Source organism: Hyperoodon ampullatus (assembly GCF_949752795.1).
Source record: "Hyperoodon ampullatus genome assembly, chromosome: 2".
Taxonomy (NCBI): Eukaryota; Metazoa; Chordata; class Mammalia; order Artiodactyla; family Ziphiidae; genus Hyperoodon; species Hyperoodon ampullatus.
In genome coordinates this window covers 180,082,295-180,103,687 of record NC_136915.1, presented here as the reverse complement: position 1 = coordinate 180,103,687, position 21,393 = coordinate 180,082,295, and the positions used below count along the sequence as shown (strand labels likewise).

Here is a 21,393-nt window from a genome sequence, read left to right as displayed (position 1 = left end):
CCCGCCCACCCGGCGGCGGCCGCCAAGTGCCTCTGGGCGCAGCGTGCCGCGCCCGCCGCTCTTCGCGCAGCCGGCTCGGGCCGCTCCTCCCGGCTCAGGCGCGGCGGCTGTGGCGGCGGCGGGGACCGCGCGGACCGAGCCGGGACGGGGGCGCCGGAGGCGCGGGGCGCCGGGAGCGGGGGCGCCGCCGCGCTGGGCCCCGGTCGCGTGGCTGCGACTCGGCCGGGCGGCGCCGCTCACCTGAGGCGGGGCGCTGGGCGCGGCGCGGGCGGCGCTGTCAGGGCCGCGGCTCCCGGCTCCCGGCCGCGCTCAGCGGGACGAGCCAAGCAGTGATTTGCGGCGCCGCTTCACCTTCGGCCATGGCCGGGAGAGCCTAGCGGGGCCCGGACGCCGCCCCCCGGCTCCCGCCCCGCCTCCCAGCCTCGGCGCTGCATCCCGCCGGCCTCGCCGCCCGGCCCGCGCCGGGCAACCGCCCTCGCCCGCAGCCCTCCCTCGCCCCGGCTCGCGTCCCCCGGCGGCGCCGCCGCGGGAAGCGGCTCCCCCTCCCCTTCCTCCGCGTCCTCTCCCCCCGCTCCGCCGCCGGGGCCGCTTGTTGCACCGCCCGCGGCCTGTGGGAGCCGCTCGCCCCGGCCCGGCCCCGGTCTCGCGCCCGCGGCCGCAACCCCTGCCGCTCGCTCCCGGGGCCCGCAGCCCGGCCCGCGAGACCCCGGCCCGACCCCGCCGCCCGCACAAAATGTCGGCCCGGACGCCATTGCCGACGGTGAATGAGCGGGACACGGAGAACGTGAGTAGCCGGAGCCTCCCCGGGAGCGGCGGGGCCAGACGCTCCCCGGACCCCCTTCACCTTCCGCATGGGCCGCCCCGGGGCCCCAGAGCGGCCACCCGCCGCAGGGTGTCCACCTGGCGCCCGGTGTGACCCTCGCCCCCGGCTGAGCCCCCATTCTCCCTTCCAGCCGCATTTCACTGCTTTCCCATGAACGGTGAGGGTGGGGGCACCGTAAGTGGCGCCCTCCCCGCGGAGGTGGTCCTCCGGGAGACGATGGGGTGATGGAGGGCGACAGGCACAAGGAGATGGCAGAGTGGGCATCCCAGACGGTTTTATTTCCACGCGGCATTCCGTATCCCCACCCGAATGTTTCCTTTATGATCACAGACAAGCCAGCCGACTGCCTCTTTTCCCTTGCTTTCCTGGCTCTTTCGGTCCTTTGCCCTCCCACCCGCCTGCATTGCCCCATGACTTTGCTTTTTGTAACACTGTGTCCACATTTGGGTCTTGGGCACCAAAGGGGGAAGGTCGGGAATGGAAGGGACGAGAATGGGAGTAGAGATGGATGTGTGTGTTGGTGTGTCCCGAGTTTCTACTGCTGTGTGATACTCTTCTATAGAGATGAGCAGAAGAATTTCACCATCAGCTTCTGTGGCCCCAGGGTTACAGCAAAATGTTTAAAAGCTGTATGAAGCCAACGGCTTTTGCTTCTCTTTCTCAAGTCGGTGGCAATAATTCAGGGCAGGTTTTACTTTAAATACCTCTCCTCCTCCTTGGAGTGTCACAAGGTGCATTTCTTTGAAGGAAGGATTTTCTGTGTCTTTGATCAAATTGCCCTCAGGAGTTTTTATCTAGATGCAGATGTCCCTGGTGTTTAAACTCTTGAAAACCGAAAGAACCAGATCAGTTGTATTTCCACATTCTGAAAAGTGCAGTTGTGTGTGTGCGCGTGAGTTCCTTTGTGGGAAAGGGTTTAAAAATAATTTTTTTTAAAGCCTTCATGACCTGTAAAGAGGACCTTTGCTGATTTTTCGGACTGGGTTTGCGTACCCCTTAGAGGGGTGCTAAGTTTTGGTCGGCTGTCCAATTTCTGATTGCCCAGTTAACTCCTTGACCCTCCAGCCCTTGGTGTATCACTGCCTTCATAGCGTTGGTAAAATAAAATAATGAAGGGTTTTGGCGTTCTTAAACAAAAGATATGAGACAGAAGACATACAAACTCACCCCTGAAGTGTTGGAGGGAGGTATAAACAGATTTTTTAATCTTGGAGAGTAGGGAAGCACAGAAACTTGATATACGAAGGGAGAAGAAATTTTGGTAAGAGACTATTGTAGAAGACCCAGGAAGAGATTTCAGAGTATGCTTTTGTCTTGTCTAGTGTCGTGCATTTCAAATGGTAAAGATATAGTGTAAGGTTGCTGTTACCGTAACTTATAACTTAGTTTACATCGTAACTGTTTTTCAAAGCCTAATTGTTTATAAAAATATAATTGATACATAATTTTGATTGAGAGATTGAAGAAGGTGACAGAAAAAGGTGCAAAATTGGGTTAAAGTTGATTTTAAAGCCAAGGTAGTACAGAATTTTTCTAACAGAAAATCTTTAAAAAACCGTGTCATTCAGTATGAATGAAAAGTAAGACAGATGATGACCTTTGTTTTTATTAGCAAAACACTCTGTGTGTTTTTAACCTAGGAAAGGTGGAAAAATACATTGTTTTTATTTTCTTTTGGATTTTGAATAGTATAGCTCTTTCCACAGTTGTATGAATAAGGTGCTTTATACAGACATGAGATAGCATTATACAAATCTGAATCAGGGAATAGTACAAAATGCAGCATCACTTGTAAGACCAAAAAAAAAAGGGGGGGGAGGGGTTCAGTTAAGCAATAAAAGTGTGCTAAACTTTGCTATACCTTCTGAAAATGATTATGCTAAGTAAACTGATTTGCTCTGTTTCTCAGCATGTTATTTCAAAGTCACTTTTATGATCTTGTCCCTTGTTGTTGGTTGCATTGTGCATAACTATAGCTCCGTTTAGCTTCCTTTACCCACATCCTGATTTTCTCCTAATTGCCATGCGAAGTACCTATTATACTGTGGCTGTTAATTTATCAATACATATGCACTCAGTTTTGTTTCTTGCGCTGGATGGGATAGAGAAGCAGTATTTAAGACAAGGCCTCTCCCCTCAAAGAACTTAAGAAGAAAGGTAAATATAGTCCCAAAGAAATAGTGTACAGTAGAAAGCTGTGTGTAAATAGGGCTAAATTGGTTTATAGGTGCTATAGGTGTTTATCAAAGGGATCACCAGTGATGGCTATTAAATCACCATTCCTGTCTCTCTCTGTTCTCTGGTTGGTAGTAAATGTCATTACCCATTCTTGCTTACCTCTCATCAGTGAAATAAAGGAACGTATCTGCTTGTTAGCTAATATATTAAGGCCAGTGTGGTAATCAAAATGAACATTTGTTTGAAGTTTTCAGTTAAATTGACACATTTTAAAAAATGGTTGTGAAAATCTACATTCGTGTGACTATTAAATGCTTGTAAGCCTTTTGGAATATTAAGGACATAACTAAAAACATTTTATTACTGCCCCAAATATTTTAATTTAAACAAATAAGGTAATTAAAGAATCTTTGAATTGTATTGTCATTTGCAGTTATTATAAGCATTTTAGTCATATGTGAATGGATTTGGTATCCTTGGGAATATGTGATATCTACCCTTCCCCCTGTCACTAATATATATTGAGGATATGTAAGTAAATGTTAATATTATATACATATTAAACAGTTCAGAAGAAGAATGTTGCAGCACTGTAACATTAGTAGTAAATATTCTCCTCTTTACTACTACTGTATCTAGTTGAGTGAGAAAGAATTGCTTTTCTCTGAGAACATTCTGTGTGTATTTTTTCAGTATTTTCTTAGATGAAGGATTTGTGTGTGCATTATTAATAGGCCTCAAATGGCTAAATACAACAGAACAACCGATGATTAAAGGCAATGAATACTTCGCAGTGAAGTAGAAAACATATGTTGTAGATCATAGAATTAATTTATGCAAAATGTGTTTGATTTTAGGTTGTAAAGTGTAAGTCCAGAAAGAGAATGGGTATTTGAAATATTTCTTTTTTTTTTTTTTTTGCTTCTGTTAGATTATACTTGGATAATTCCAGCGTGGATAGAGAGAATATATTACCATTACTCTTATGTACTTTTAAATGGAGCAAGAATTGTTTTCATGTTTTAGAAAAACTCTAATTTTGCTAATTTTTATGGATCCAAAGTGTCCCTACTAGCTTTCTGTGGTGAAATTTTGATCAGTATGAAGGAAATTGATTTGATTCCTTCTTGGGATGTTTTAAAATTGACTTTGGTTAAATTTATTTTGAAACTTTTAATAACAAAACTCTTGATGATGATTCTTTTCATAGATCTGAATTTCACTGTGATGACTGGAACAACTACCAAGGTGGACATTAGTAGTTTGAAAAGGCAAGAGGGAAGCATGCTTTTGCCACTACTGCTGGGTTTTCTCAGTACCCTGTGCATACCTCTCATGTCACAGGACCTATCACATTGCCTTCTAATTGCTGATTTACTTTGTCTCCTTTGTTCTGTATCGCCAGTGCCAGTACAATGACTAATAGTAATATGTAAGAGATCAGTCCTATAATATTCCCCTTTTGAATTTTTTCATTTGTCATCAAAATATATTAGTGACACTGGGAACGGTAGATATTACATGATACAAAGCCTTCAGAGAGTGAAGTGACCTGCCCAAGGTCATAAGAATATCTGATGTCTTCCACTGTTGCTCTACTCACGTTATTGCTTCTTGAGGTTTTTGGTTTGTTTTTCTTTTATCTTAGAGATTTCAAAAGAACATGTGCGATACTTTATTGGTTGAAGAACAGGGTATGCCATGCTCATCTCATTCCTGAACCTTTGCTATTTTCTCTGTCTGGAGTGCCCTATTCTTTTCCCCTTATCCCAAACCTACAGGTCCCTTATGGCATGGCTCATGTTTTTAAGAAGACCTCTGAAATGATTGCAGCCATCATTGCTGTCTGCTGTAGCTGAACATCTGTGATGTATAGTCCATACCACTGGTCTCCAAAGTGGGTATGCAGGATGGTCCATTGTGAGAAGAAAATGTCTTTGCCTTCTATTATTTTCCTTCTGAACTCAATGCTATTACTAATTCTCCTTCTTCTCCTTCTCCTTCTTATTCTTTTAAAGCTCAGGTTGTTTAGAATCAGCCACATATTTTAAATTATTATTTTTTTACCATTCCCTTTTCCATCTCAGACTTTCCTTTGGAGGTCATTTTCCCTTTTCCTGATAGCATCTTCAAAGTTCTTTTGGTAAAGGATTGTTAGTCATAAACTTTCTTTTTTAAATATGAAAATATTTTTTGTCCATTTTCTTGAAAGAGAGCCTTGCTCAGTCTCCAATTCTAAGTTGATATTCCATTGTCTACTTATTTCCATTGTTTCTGTTCAGAAGTCATCTGCCAGCAGGTATAGGTGTCTTTTCTGTCTGTCTCTTTTTAAGATTCTTTTTCTTAGGTGTTATACTTTCACTACAGTGTATTTAAGTATGGATTTCTTTTCTTCTTGTTTGCTTCTCATGTCTTTGAATTCATATTCTTTTTATTAGTTCTGGATACTTACCATATATTATCTTTTTGAACATTGCCTTGCTTCTGGTCTCTTTAGAATTTTATTTTGGTACTCTGATTAGATTATGTTGTACCTTAACTCTTCCATATGCCTTAACTTCTTTTCTTTTTTTTTTCTTTTAATTGAAGTATAGTTGATTTACAATGTTATGTTAGTTTCAGGTGTACACCAGAGTGATTGTTATACAGATTCTTTTTTTCATTCTTTTTTCAGATTCTTTTACATTATAGGTTATTACAAGATATTGAATATAGTTCCCTGTGCTGTACAGTAGGTGCTTGTTGTTTATCTATTTTATGTATAGTAGTGCATATCTGTTAATCCCAAATTCCCAATTTATCCTTCCTCCCCATGCCCTTTTTCCCCCTTGATAACCATAAGTTTGTTTTCTATTTCTGTGAATCTATTTCTGTTTTGTAACTAAGTTCACTTGTATCATTTTTTTAGATTCCACATGTAAGTGATATCATATGATATTTGTTTTTCTCTACTGACTTACTTTACTTGGTATGATAATCTCTGGGTCCATCCATGTTGCTGCAAATGGAATTATTTCATTCTTTTTTTAAGGCTGAGTAATATTCCATTGTGTATATATGCCACATCTTCTTTGTGTATTCATTTGTTGATGGACATTTAGGTTGCTTCCATGTCTTGGCTATTGTAAATAGTGCTGCTATGAACATTGGGGTGCATGTATCTTCTCTGGCTGTATGCCCAGGAGTGGGATTGCTGGATCATGGTAACTCTAGTTTTAGTTTTTCAAGGACCCTCCATACTGTTCTCCATAGCTATGCTTTAACTTCTTGATTTATTTTTTCTGTGAGTTATTGTGTCTTTGTACTACAAGCTGTATAATTTGTTTAGATCTAAACTCTGTGGATTATATCTTTCATAAATTTTGGAAATGGAGCAGCCATTATCTCTCTGAATATAGCCTTACTACTGTTCTCTCTAGTGTTTCTGGTCCTCTGATTAGATATGCTAAAATTCTCTTTCTATCCTACATATGTCTTAGATGCTCATTCATTTTTTTTCCCCTATTTCATTCTTTCCCTTTACTGTAATCTATAGTACAATCTGCTGTACAATTTCTGCAGGTAACATGTTTAGGTCTATCTTTCAGTTAACTAAAACTCTTTAGCTGTATTTAAATCACTGTTAACCTTTTTGTTGAATTTATTTTTTTATAGTGGGAAAAAACATATAACATGAGATCTGCCTTTTTAACAAATTTCTAAATGTACAATACAATATTGTTAACTGAGGCAGAACCTTTTCATCTTGCATGCCTGAAACTTTATATTCATTGAACAGCTTCCAGTTTTCTCTCTCTCTAGCCCCTGGCCACCACAATTCTACTTTCTGCTTCTGTAAGTTTGATTGCTTTAGATAACTCATTTAAGTGGACTCATACAGTTTTTTTTTTCTTTTTTGAAGTATAGTTGATGTACAATATCATGTAAGCTGCAGGTGTACAATGTACTGATTCACAATTTTTAAAGGTTATACTCCATTTATAGTTATTATAAAATATTGGCTATATTCCTTGTGTTGTACAATATATCCTTGAAGCTTATTTTATATGTAATTGTTTGTATCTCTTGATCCCCTACTCTATATTGCTTCTCCCCTCTTCCCTTTCTCCACTTGTAACCCTAGTTTGTTCTCTGTATCTGTGAGTCTATTTCTTTTTTGCTGTATTCACCAGTTTGTTGTATATTTTAGATTCCATATATAAGTGATAGCATACAGTATTTGCCTTTGCCTGACTTATTTCACTTCGCATAATACCATCCAAGTCCATCCATGCTGCTGCAAATGGCAACATTTCATTCTTTTTTATGGCTAAGTAGTATTCCACTGCATACATACACACCACATTTTCTTTGTACATTTGTCTGTTGATGGACACTTAGATTGCTTCCGTATCTTGGCAGTTATAAATAATGGTGCTATGAACATTGGCATGCATATATCTTTTCCAATTAGTGTTTTTTTTTTTTTTTTCGGGTATATACCCAGGAGTGGAATTGCTGGATCACATGGTAGTTGTATTTTTAGTTTTTTAAGAAACTTCCATATTGTTTTCCACAGTGGCTGAAACACTCTACATTCCAACCAACAGTGTAGAGGGTTCCCTTTTATCCACATCCTCATCAGTATTTGTTATCTGTGTTCTTTTTGATGGTAGCCATCCCAAAAGGTGTGAGGTGATATCTCATTGTGGTTTTCACTTGCATTTCCCTGATGATTAGCAGTGTTTAGTATCTTTTCATGTGCCTCTTGGCTATCTGCATGTCCTCTTTGGAGAAATGTCTATTCACTTCTTCTGCTCATTTTTAAATCGGATTATTTTTTTTTTGATATTGAGGTTTATGAGCTGTTTATCTTTTAATTTAATTTTTTATTTTACATTGGGAGTATAGCTGGTTTACAATGTTGTGTTAGTTTCCAGTGTATAACTAAGTGATTCAGTTATACGTATACATATATCCATTCTTTTTCAGATTCTTTTTCCATATAGGTTATTATAGAATATTATAGAATTTTGAGTAGAGTTCCCTCTGGTATACAGTAGGTCCTTGTTGATTATCTATTTTATATATAGTAGTGTGTATATATTCATTCCAAACTCCTAATTTATCCCCCCCCACCACCACGTTTCCCCTTTGGTAACCATAAGTTCGTTTTTGAAGTCCATGAGTCTGTTTTTGTTTCTGAAGTAAGTTCACTTGTATCATTTTTTTTAGATTCCGCATATAAGTGATATCACATATTTGTCTTTCCCTGTCTGACTTACTTCACTTAGTATGATAATCTCTAGGTCCATCCATGTTGCTGCAAATGGCATTATTTCATTCTTTTTTTTAATTGCTGAGTAATAGTCCGTTGTATATATATGCCACATCTTCTTTATCTGTTCATCTGTTGATGGACATTTAGGTTACTTCCATGTCTTGGCTATTGTAAATAGTGCTGCAGTTAAGATTGGGGTGCATGTATCTTTTCAAATTATGGTTTTCTCCAGATAATATGCCCAGGAGTGGAATTTCTGGCTCGTATGGTAGTTCTAGTTTTGCTTTTTTAAGGAATCGCCATACTGTTCTCCACACTGGTTGTCCAATTTACATTCCCACCAACAGTGTAGGACGTTTCCCTTTTCTCCACCCCCTCTCCATCATTTATTGTTTGCAGAATTTTTGACGAGGGCCATTCTGTCCAGTGTGAAGTGATACCTCATTGTAGTTTTGACCTGCATTTCTCTAATATTTAGCGATGTTCAGCATCTTTTAATGTGCGTTTTGGCCGTCTGTATGTTTCCTTTGGAGAAATGTTTATTTAGATCTTCTGCACATTTTTTGATTGAGTTTGTTTTTTTTTGATATAGAGCTGCATGAGCTGTTTGTATATTTTGGAGATTCATTACTTGTCGGTCGCTTCGTTTGCAAATATTTTCTCCCGTTCTGTGGGCTGTCTTTTCGTTTTGTTTATGGTTTCCTTGACTGTGCAAAAGCTTTTCAGTTTAATTAGACCCTATTTATTTATTTTTGTTTTTATTTTCATTACTCTAGGAGGTGGATCCACAAAGATATTGCTGTGATTTATGTCAGAGCACCTAACAAAGACCTAGCCATACAGCATATCAACTTGGTATTCTTTGTGTTAAAAAGAGCAACACTAATTGTTTAAAACAAACCTAAGGAAGTTAAGCCATTCTTGGACTTCTTGAACATGACTATATCTACTTCCCAGCCTCACAGTTTGTGGGGCTATGTTTGCTTCTAAGCGTTTTATAGTATCCAGCATTACATTTAGGTCTTTAATCCATTTCGAGTTTATTTTTCTGTATGGTGTTAGAGAATGTTCTAATTTCATTCTTTTACATGTAGCTGTCAAGTTTTCCTGGCACCACTTATTAAAGAGACTATCTTTTCTCCATTGTGTATTCTTGCCTCCTTTGCTAGCACTTTGTTGAGGATTTTTGCATATATGTTCATCAGTGATATTGGGCTATAACATTTTTTTGGGGGGGTATCTTTGTCTGGTTTTGGTATCAGGGTGATGGTGGCCTCATAGAATTGAGTTTGGGAGTGTTCCTTCTTCTGCAATTTTTGGAAAGAGTTTCGAAAGGATAGGCATTAATTCTTCTCTAAATGTTTGATAAAATTCACCTGTGAAGCCTTCTGGTCCTAGACTTTTGTTTGTTGGAAAGTTTTCATCACAGTTTTAATGTCAGTACTTGTGATTGGTCTGTTCACATTTTCTGTTTTTTCCTGGCTCAGTCTTGTAAGGTTGTACCTTTCTAAGAATTTGTCCATTCCTTCCAGGTTGTCCATTTTGTTGGCATATATAGTTGCCTGGAGCAGTCTTTTATGATCCTTTGTATATCTGCGGTGTCTGTTGTAACTTTTCCTCTTTCATTTCTAATTTTATTGATTTGCGCCCTCTCCCTTTTTTTCTTGATGAGTCTGGCTAGCCGTTTATCAATTTTATCTTTTCAGAAAAGCATCTTTTAGTTTCATTGATCTTTTCTATTGTTTTCTTTGCCTCTATTTCATTTATTCTGCTCTGATGTTTATGATTTCTTTCTTCCTACTAGCTAACTTTGGACCTTGTTTGTTCTTTCTCTAGTTGCTTTGGGTGTAAGGTTAGGTTGCTTATTTGAGATTTTTATTGTTTCCCCAGATGCTTGGAACGCTATTAACTTCGCCCTTTGAACTGCTTTTGCTGCGTCTCATAGGAATTAGACCGTTGTGTCTTCATTTTGTTTTGTCTCTAGGTATTTTTTCATTTCCTCTTGATTTCTTCAGTGATCCATTGGTTGTTTAGTAGCATATTGTTTAGCCTCCACATGTTTGTGTTTTTTGCAGTTTTTCTCTCATAGTTGATTTCTATTCTCATAGTATCGTGGTTGGAAAAGACGCTAGATAGGATTTCAGTTTTCTTAAATTTGCCAAGGCTTGTTTTGTAGCCTAGCATGTGATCTCTCCTGGAGAGTGTTCCATGTGCACTTGGAAAGAATGTGTAAAATCTACATATTATTTATTCTTAAAGTGTACTTTTGGTAAAAATAATCACAAATATTAAAAAAAGTTCTGCATTTCAGTTTTTGGGTAATGACGCAATTCTGTTCATCATGGTGCTAAATTCATTTTTGTTTTCATTTTTTAATTAAAATTTTTTTATTGTAGTTGATTTAAAATGTTGTGTTAGTTTCTTCTGTACAGCAAAGTGAATCAGGTTTGTACATGCATATGTCCACTCTTTCTAGAACGTGTATTCTGATGCTTTTGGATGGAATGCTTTCTATATATCAATTAAGTCCATCTGCTCTATTGTGTCATTTAAGGCCAGTGTTTCCTTATTGATTTTGTATCTGGATGATCTGTCCATTGATATAAGTGGGGTTTTAAAGTCCCCTACTATTACTGTGTTACTGTCGATTCCTCCCATTATGTCTGTTAATATTTGCTTTATGTATTTAGGATTTCCTATGTTGGATGTATATATATTTACAATTATTTTGTCTTCATGGACTGATCCCTTAATCATTATGTAGTGTCCTTCTTTTTCTTTTGTAACAGTCTTTATTTTAAAGCCTATTTTGTCTGATATAAGCATTGCTACCCTGGCTTTCTTTAGATTTCCATTTTCATGGAATACCTTTTTCCATCCCCTCACTTTCAGTCTGTGTCTTTATATATGAGGTGAGTCTTTTGTAGACAGCATATATAAGGGTCTTTTTGTTTGTTTGTTTCCATTCAGCCGGGCTGTGTCTTTTTTTTTTTTTTTTTGCGTTACGCGGGCCTCTCACTGCTGTGGCCTCTCCCATTGCGGAGCACAGGCTCCGGATGCACAGGCTCAGTGGCCATGGCCCACGGGCCCAGCCGCTCTGCGGCATGTGGGATCCTCCCAGACCAGGGCATGAACCCGCGTCCCCTGCATTGGCAGGCGGACTCTCAACCACTGCGCCACCAGGGACGGGCTGTGTCTTTTGATTGGAACATTTAGTCCATTTAAATTTAAGGTAATTATTGCTGTGTATGTTCTTATTGCCCTTTTGTTACTTGTTTTGAGTTGTTTTTATAGGTCTTTTTTTTTTCCTTCTTTTGTTTTCTTCTCTTGTGATTTGATGCCTATCTTTAGTTTTATGTTTGGTATCCTTTTTCTTTTTTTGTGTGTATATCTATTATAGATTTTTGGTTTATGGTTACCATGAGGTTTTTATCTAGCTACCTGTATATATGTGATTGTATTAATTTGCTGGTCTCTTAATTTCAAATGGATTTTGAAAACCCTGCATTGGTACTCCTCCCCTCACAACTACTGTTTTTGATATCATATTTTACATCTAATTGTTATGTGTATCCCTTAACTGCTTATTGTGGACATAGATGATTTTACTACTTTTGTCTTTTTAACTTCCTATTAGCTTTGTGCCTGGATGATTTCCTACCTTTTTGTTATATTTGCCTCTACTGATGAGCTTTTTCATTTTGTAATTTTCATGTTTCTAGTTGTGGCCTTTTCTTTTTTCACTTAGAGGAGTTCCTTTAATATTTGTTTAAAAGTGGTTTGGTAGTGCTGAACTCTTTTAGGTTTTGCTTATCTGTAAAGCTTTTAATCTCTCCATCAAATCTGAACAAGAGTGTTGCTGGATAGAGTATTTTTGGTTGTAGGTCTTTCCCTTTCATTACTTTAAATATATCATGCCACTCCCTTCTGGCCTGCAGGGTTTCTGCTGTAAAGTCAGGTGATAGCCTTATGGGAGTTCCCTTGTATATTGTTTGTTGCTTTTCCCTTGTTGCTTTTAATGTTGTCTTAACTGTTTGCCATTTTAACTACAGTGTGTCTTTGTGTATTCCTCTTTAGGTTAATCCTGTATGGGACTCTCTGTGCCTACTGGACTTGGATATCTGTTTCTTTCCCAAGGTTAGAAAAGTTTTCAGCTATGATGTTTTCAGATATGTTCTCTTCCCCTTTCTCTCTCTCTTCTCCTTCTGGGATCCCTATAATGTGAATATTAGTGTGCTTGATGTTATCCCAGAGGTCTCTTAAACTTTCCTCATTTTTTCTCATTCTTTTTTTCTTCTTTTCTCTTCGGCATCAGTGATTTCCCTTACTTTGTCTTATAGTTTGCTGATCTGTTCCTATTTATCATTTAGTTTACTGTTGATTCTTTCTAGTGTATTTTTCATTTCAGTTAGTGTAATCTTCATCTCCATTTGGTTGTTCTTTATATTTTCTAACTCTTTGTTAAAAACTTCTAAGTTGTCACTCTATGCATTCATTCTTCTCCTGAATTCTTTGATCATCTTTATGATCACTACCCTGAATACCTTCTTGTGTAGATTGTTTCTCTTCAATTCACTTAGTTCTCCTTCTGGGATTTTATCTTGTTTCTTTGTTTGAGGTTTTATCTTATTTCTCTGTCACCACATTTTACTTAAGTTACTGTTTTTATTTTTTTGTGTGTCTGGTAGGTTGATTACGTTTCCCAAGAATGCAGTTCCTCTCATCACCCAAGTGATATGCTCTAGGAGTTCCCCCTATGAGGGCTGCATGGGTCCTTCTGTTGTTGTGGGCTCTGTGGGCAGTCTGATAGGCTTGATTGGCTCCCAGTCTGCTAGTTTGCCAGGCCCTGCTTTGTGCAGAGGCTGCTGGCCGCTGGTTAGTGGTACTGGGTCACGAAGTGGCTGTTTACAGAACCCCTAGGCTCCCTGGGGCTTATGCTGGCTCACTGATGGGCAGAGTCAGGATCCAGAAAACTCTGGGGCTGTTGCCGACTCACTGGTGGTTGAAGCCAGGTCCTGGGGTTAGTGCTGGACTGCTCGCAGACAGCACCAGGTCCTGGAGTTTGGTTGCCTAGGGATCCCAGAGCTGGTGTCAGGTCATTGGCTGGGGGGGCTGGTTCCTGACAGAGTTGGCTATGGGGTGTGGGATGTCCTGAAGCTTGTGTTGGCCCGATAGTGGGCAGGGTGGGGTCCAGTTGGTCTCAGGGCAGGGTCTGGCCTGCTGTGGGCAGGCTGGGACTGCAGGCTGGGCCTGCATGCTGTTGGATTGTCGTTTTCTTGCATCTAGCCTGTCCCCTGGTTGGTGAGGCTGCCAGAGGCTAGAGCTTCCTGGAAGGCAGCCGCGTGGGGCAGTAGATTCTGGAGCTAGTGCCTGTCTACTGGTGGGTGGATTTGAGTCCTAGGCCCTCTGGTGGTCAGGGCCATATCTTGAGCCGTGTCTAGAGGTGCTGTGGGCTCAGGAGGTCTTTAGGCAGTCTGTTTGCTGATGGGTGAGACTGTGTCCCCACCCAGTTGCTTGGCCAGAGGTGTCCCACCACTGGTCCTACAGGCTGTTTTGGGGGGCACAAGTCTCAGTGCTGATGAGCGTGGGGGGGATCCCACAATGGCACCCGCCAGCACAAGCATTCATGAGGTAGAAGGGGTCCATGGTGTAAGCTGCAGCTGACCCCCACCTCTCTGGGAGACTCTGCAAGATCAGCAGATAGGTTTGGTCCAGGCTTCTATCAAATTACTGCTTTTGCCCTGGGTCCTAGAACATGTGAGATTTTGTGTGCGCCCTTTAGTGGTGAAGTCTCTATTTCTCCCAGTCCTGTGGGGCTCCCGAAATTATGCCCTGCTGGCCTTCAAAGCCAAATCCTCTGGGGGCTTGTCTTCCTGGTATAAGACTCCGGGGCTGGGGAGCCTGACGTGGGCACAGAGCTCTAACTCCTATGGGAGAACCTCTGGAATGTAATTATTCTCCAGTTTGTGGGTTACCCATCTGGGAGTATGGGACTTGACTATATTGCAACTCTGCCCCTCCTACCTGTCTTGCTGTGTTTCCTTCTTTATGTCTTTAGTTATAGAAGATCTTTTCCGGTGGGTTCTGGTCCTTCTCATTGATGGTTGTTCTGCAGATCGTTGTGATCTTGATGTGTTCTTAAGAGGAGGTGAGCTCAGGGTCTTTCTACTCTGCCATCTTGGCCCTACTAGACTCATGCAGTATTAATCATCCTATGACTGGCTAATTTAATTTAGAATAGTATTCTCAAGTTCCATCCATGTTGTAGCATATGACAGAATTTCCTTCCTTTTCTGGTGGAAAAATACTCTGTTGAATGTATATCACACATTTTCTTTATCCATTTAGCTATCGATGGACATTTGGATTGCTTTCATATCTTGGCTATTGTGAATAATGGTGTAGTGACTGTGGGAGTGCAAATATCTCTTTGTTATTTTGATATTTCTGATTCCAGTTCTTTTGAATAAATACCTAGAAGTGGGATTGCTGGGTCATAGGTAGTTCTATTTTTAACTTTTTGAGGAACCTCTGTACCGTTTTCTATAGTGGCTGCACCATTTTACATTACCACTAACTGCACAAGGGTTCTGATTTCTCCATATCCTCGTCAACATTTGTTATTTCCTGGTTTTGTGTTTTGATAATATATTGTAACAGGTGTGAAGTGATCACTCATTGTGGTTTTGACTTGCATTTCCCTGATGATTAGTGATGGTGAGCATCTTTTCATATACCTGTTGGCCATTTATACATCTTTGGAGAAATATCTATTCAAATCCTTTGCCCATTTAAAAAAGTCTGATTGCTTTTTTGCTGTTGAATTGTAGGAGCTCCTTACATATTTTGGATGTTAACCCCTTTTCAGATATACGGTTTGCAAATCTTTCCTTTCATTCCATAGGTTGCTTTTTCACTCTGTTGATAGTTTCCTTTGCTGTGCAGAAGCTTTTTAGTGTGATGTAATCCCACCTACTTATTTTTGCTTTGGTTGCCTGTGTTTTTCGTGTCATATCCATGAAATCATTGACAAGACCAACGTGGTGAACCTTTCCCTCTATGTTTTCTTTTAGGAGTTTTATAGTTTCAGGCCTTAAGTTTAAGTCTTTAATCCATTTTGAGTTGAATTTTGTATATTATACAAGAGAAAGTTCTATTTTCTTTCTTTTACATCTGGATATCCATTTTTCCCAGCACCATTTGTTGAAACAGACTGTGTTTTTTCTCCTTGTGTATTCTTGGCATTCTTGTCAAAGATCATTTGACCATATATAGATAGATTTATTTTTGGTCTCTAGATTTTGTTCCATTGGTTTATATGTCTGTCTATATGCCAGTACCATACTGTTTTATTACTTGTAGCTTTGTAATATGTTTTGAAGCCAGAAAGTGTGAGACCTTCAGCTTTGTTCTTTCTCAAACTTGTTTTGGCTATTTAGGGTCCTTATGGTTCCCAGTGGATTTTAGGACTGTTTTTTCTGTTTCTGTAAAAAATGCCATTGGGGTTTTGATAGGAAGTGTGTTGAATCTGTAGTTTGTGTAGTATGGACATTTTATCGACATTAAATCTTACAGTCCATGACATAGGAGATCCTTCCATTTATTTGTGTCTTTAATTTCTTGTAGCAATGTTTTGTAGTTTTCAGTGTAAAAGTATTTTGCCTCCTTGGTTAAGTTTATTCCTGAGCATTTTATTGTTTTTGATGCTATTATAAATGGAATTGTTTTCTAAATTTTCTTTTTGCGTTGTTTGTTGGTACTGTATAGAAGCATATCTGATATTTGTTGATTTTGTACTGAAACTTTTATGAATTTGTTTATAGTTCAGTTTGTGTGTGTGTGTGTAATTTGTAGGGTGTTCTACATATAAGATCGTTTCGTGCTCAAACAAAGATACTTTTACTTTTTCCTTTCCAATTGGATGCCCTTTATTTATTTTTCTTGCCTAATTACTTTGGCTAGGACTTCCAGTACAGTTGGCCCTATATATCTGCAGAGTCAGCATCTATGGGTCCAATCAATTGTGACTCAAAAAAATTCGAAAAGTAAAATTACAGAAAGTTCCATAAAGCAAAGTTTGAATTTGTTGTGGACTAAGAACTATTTACATAGCTTTTATTCATATTATATTATTATATTACTTAATAGTAATCTAGAGATGATTTAAGTATGTGGAAGGATGTGTGTAGGTTATATACAAGTACTCTTTCGTTTTATGTACAGGACTTGAGCATCTGTAGATTTTGGTATCCATAGGGGGAGAGGGGCCTGGAACCTATCCCCTGAGGATACTGAGGGATGAGTGTACTGTGTTGAATATAAGAGGCAATAGTGAGTATACTTTCCTTATTCCTGATCTTAGAGGAAAGACTTTCAGTATGATGTTAGCTGTGGGCTTTTCATATGAAGCTTTTATTATGCTGAGGTAATTTTTCTATTCCTAGAGAGTTGAGAATTTTTACCATGAAAGGGCATTGAATTTTGTCAAATGCCTTTTATGCATCAATAGAGATGATCATATGATTTTTTTTTTTTTTTTTTTTTTTTTTTTTTTTTGCGGTACGCAGGCCTCTCACTGCTGTGGCCTCTCCCGTTGCGGAGCACAGGCTCCGGACGCGCAGGCTCAGCGGCCATGGCTCACGGACCCAGCCGCTCCTCGGCACGTGGGATCTTCCCGGACCGGGGCACGAACCCATCTCCCCTGCATCGGCAGGCAGACTCTCAACCACTGCGCCACCAGGGAAACCCCGATCATATGATTTTTATCCTTTGTTCTATTAGTGTGGTGTGTTACATTGGTTATCATATGTTGACCATCTTTGTATCTTTGCAATAAATTCAACTTGGTCATAGTGTATGATCCTTTAATATGTTTTAAATTTGGTTTGCTAATATGTTTAGGATTTTTGCCTTTATCTTCATCAGGGTTATTGGCCTTTAGTTTTCTTTTATTGTAGTGTCTTTTTCTGGCTTTGGTATTAGTGTAATGCTGGCCTCATATGATGAGTTAGGAAGTGTTCCCCTCTCTTCAATTTTTGGAAAAGTTTAAGAAGGACTGGTATTAATTCTTCTTTAAATGTTTGATGGAATTCACCAGTAAAGCCGTCTGGTACTGGGTTTTTCTTTGTTGGAAGGTGTTCGATTACTAATTCTGTCTCCTTACTAGTTATATATCTCCCTAGATTTTCTGTTTCTTTATGGTTCAGTCTCGGTAGGTTGTGTTTGTAGGGATTTCTCCATTTCCTCTAGGTTATTCTTTGCATGTAATTAATTGTTCATAGCAGTCCCTTAGGGTCCTGCGGCATCAGTTGAATGATCTCCTTTTCATTTATCATTTTATTTATCTGAGTCTTCTCTCTCTCTTTTTTAGTTAGCCTAGCTAAAAAAATGTCATTTGTTAATTTGCATAAAACCAACTCTCTGTTGACTTTTTCTATTGTTTTTCTATTCTCTATTTCATTTATTTCTGCTATACTTTTAATTGTAATATCTTTCCTTCTAGTTTTGGGCTTGGTTTTTTCTTCTTTATCTAGTTCCTTGAGGTGTAGAGTTAGGTTATTTGAGATATATATATATATATATATATATATATATATATATATATATATATATATGGTTTTTTTTTGATGTAGACATTTATTGCTCTAAATGCCCCTCAGTACTGCTTTTGCTTCATCTCCATACATTTTTGTGTATTGTGTTTTCATTTGTCTCAAGATATGTTTCCAATTTCCTCTTTGATCCATTGGTTGTTCAAGAATGTGTTAATTTCCACATACATGTGAATTTTCCATTTTTTCTTCCTGTTATTGATTTCAAATTTTATACCAGTTTGGATAAGATATTTGGTATGATTTTAGTGTTCTTAAATTTGTTGAGACTTGTTTTGTCACCTGAAGACCGTTGCACGTGCTTTCTGCTGCTGTTGAATGAAATGTTCGTAATATTTCTGTTAGGTTCATCTAGTCTGTAGTGTTATTCAAGTCCTCTGTTTTCTCTTTGATCTTCTTTTGGGGTTCTAGCCATTATTAACAGTGAGTGGTACAATCTAATGTTATTGTGTTGCGTCTATTTCTCTCCTAATTTCAGTCAGTGTTTGCTTTGTGTATTTAAGTGCTTTGGTGTTGAGTCTAGAAATATTTATAATTGTTATATCTTCCTGGTGAATTGACTGTTTTATCATTATATAATGTCCTTCTTTGTCTCTTGTGACATTTTTTGACTTAAAGTCTAATTTGTCTGATATAAACATGGCCACACCTGCTCTCATTTGGTTACCATTTGCATGGATATCTTCTTCCATGCTTTCACTTTCAGCATATGTGTGTCCTTAAATCTAAAGCGAGTCTCTTTTAAATGGCATCTAGTTGGGATTTTCTTTTTAAATCCTTTCAGTCACTGTGTCTTTTGAGCATGGAGTTTAAATTATTTATATTTAAAGTAGCTATTGATAGGGAAGGATTTACTATTGTTATTTTGTTAATTGTTTTCTGTCTTATAATTTTTTTTGTCTCAACATCTTTTGCTGTCTTTTTATGTGTTTTGATTTTTGTTTTGTAGTAACATGCTTTGATTTATTTCTCCTGTGTGTGTGTGTGTGTGTGTGTGTGTGTGTGTATGTATGTATGTGTATGTGTTTTCTGCAGGTATTTTCATTGTGGTTACCATGGGGCTCATCTAAAATGTTTTATAGTTACAGCAATCTATTTTAAGCTGATAACATTTTAACTTCAATTTCATACAAAAATTTTGCACTTTTATTTTTCCCTCCTCAATACTTTATAGTATTGATTGCACAAATTATATCTTTTTATATTGTGTTCTTTAACATACATTTATAGCTATAATTTAAAAAATAATTTTGTTTTTTAACTAATGTACCAGAATTAAAATAATTTGTGTACCATCATTACAGTATTATAGTATTTTGTATTTGTCTGTGTATTTGTTTTTATCAGCAGACTTTATACTTTCATATGCTTTCCTGTTGCTGTTTAGTGTCTTTTTGTTTCAATTTGAATGACTGCCTGTAGCATTTCTTGTAAGGCAGGTCTAGTGGTGATAAATTCCCTCAGCTTTTGTTTATCTTTGAAAATTTTTCTTTTCTTCATTTTGAAGGACAGTTTTCCTGGATACAGCATTCTTGGTTGGCAGAGTTTTTTTTTTTTCTTTCACCAGTTTGAATGTATTAATTGCATTTTTTCCTGGTCTGCAAATTTTCTGCTGAGAAATCTGCTGCTAGGTTTGTGGGAGTTCCTTTGTATGTGACAAGTACTTTTTTTCTTGCTGCTTTCAAAATTCTCCATATTTGACTTTTGAGAATTTGATTATAATGTGTCTTGGTGTGGACATATTTGGGTTCATCCTGTTTGGGGTTCATCCTATTTAAATTCTCAGGGTTTCTTAAATCTGGATATCCATTTCCTTCTCCATATTTGGGAATTTTTCAGCCATCTTTTTCCTTAAATAAACTTTCTGTCCTTTCTCTCTCATCTTCTAAGACCCCAAAATGTGGGTATTAGTCCCTGTAAATACCATAGGTATCCCGTAAGCACTTTAGGCTTTCTTCACTCTTTTTTCATTATTTTTTCTTTTTGTTTTTCTGACTAGATAATTACAAACAACCTGTCTTCAAGTTTGTTGATTCTTTATTCTGCTTGATCAAGAATTGGTTGAACCCCTTTAATGAATTTTTCAGTTTAGTTATTGCATTCGTCAGCTGCAAAATTTCTGTTTGGTTCTTTTCTTTATCTCTTTATTGATATTCTGATTTTGTTTATGCATCATTTTCATAAGCTCATTGAGCATCTTTATGTCAGTTATTTTGAACTCCTTGTCAGGTAATATGTATAACTCTGGTTTCTTTAGGCTTGATTTCTGGAGACTTATTTTCTTTCCTTGAGTGGATCATGGTCATGTGTTTTTTGTTTGTTTTTATGTTCCTTGTAGCTTTGTGTTGGTAACCACACTTGTAAAAAAAAAAATGGCTACCTCTCCTAATCTTTCTGTACTGGCTTCATACATGGAAAGATTTTCACTATTCAGTTCAGCTGGGGATGCTCAGAGCTCTCAAACCTTTTCTGTAGTTGCGTCTTTTCACTTGTCTGGGTAGATTCCTGATTAGAGGAATTTTAGGTTTCTTTTTTTTTTTTAGGGGGGCAGCTTGTAATCTCTTGCTCCCTCTGGTGTCTGTCTGCTGTACTGTGGTTGCTCTGAAGCAGCAGCACACTAAACAGCTCTTTTAGTTCTCAGCAGCCACTAGGCATCTAGCATATGCCAGTTCCCATCAGCACCCTGAGTAGAGCTGGGTAGAAACCAATCCCTTGGGCAATTCCCTGAAAAGCCAGAGTGTGCGATGCATGCTCCATTCTTCTGTTTCCCCATCTGTTGAATTTTTAGTTTTGTTAATACTGTTTTTCATCTCCAAAGTTCTAAGGTTTTATCTTAGACCAAACTGGCTTTTTTTATATTCTGGTGGTCTTTGTTTACTTTTGTGATTTAATCTTCATTTTTTTAAACATTTAATATATAGTTATTTACATTCTATACCTAGAAATTCTATTACCTGAAGTCCCTGGGGATTTAGCTCTCTTGTTTGTGTCTACTTGTTCACTGTGACTTGTTTTTTTCCCTTTATTTGCTGATCTTTGCTGATGAACTCATATTTGCCTGGTTTTATCTGTGTGAAACTTGGAAGACCAAACTGAGGATGATTTCCTGTACAGAGGGTTTGTGATTGCCCGGAATGGGAACCCCTACTGACCTGGGACTCTTTTGTCTCCTCTGCGGATCCTGGCTCAATGAGGATGTTGTAGATTGAGCTCTCCCACCTTGTAGTGGGTCCAAGGCTTAGTATTTGATCCTAGGGCAATGCTGGCTTTTGTGGTAGCTTTCAGCTGGAGTTTGTCTTTTATATTTGTTTATTTGTTTTGTTTTTTCTTTGAATGTTTCTCTTATGCCTTTCAAGCTCAGCAGTGCATTAAAAAAAGTATGTTTTATCTTGGAGGACTCTTTACAATATCTTGCCTGCTATACTACAGAAAGGCTGGAGTAAGCTTTTTGAAAATGGGTGTTCAGAAATTTTCATACTTATATAGTTTTATTACCCTAAACTGTGTCATTTCTGAAATTC

General features: G+C 38.7%; 1 protein-coding gene across 4 annotated transcripts in view; it reads left to right on the top strand.

Moving 5' to 3' along the window:
- Positions 1–733: 733 nt before the first annotated feature.
- Positions 734–21,393, top strand: part of MARK1 (microtubule affinity regulating kinase 1) — a gene marked incomplete at its 5' end in the record, with an annotated part of 140,628 nt that continues 119,968 nt past the window's right edge. For all 4 annotated transcript variants that reach the window (XM_079698301.1, XM_079698300.1, XM_079698299.1 and 1 more), the window contains one exon: positions 734–784. In XM_079698301.1, the coding sequence (XP_079554427.1) occupies positions 734–784 (51 nt within the window). The remainder of the gene's footprint in view (positions 785–21,393) is intronic.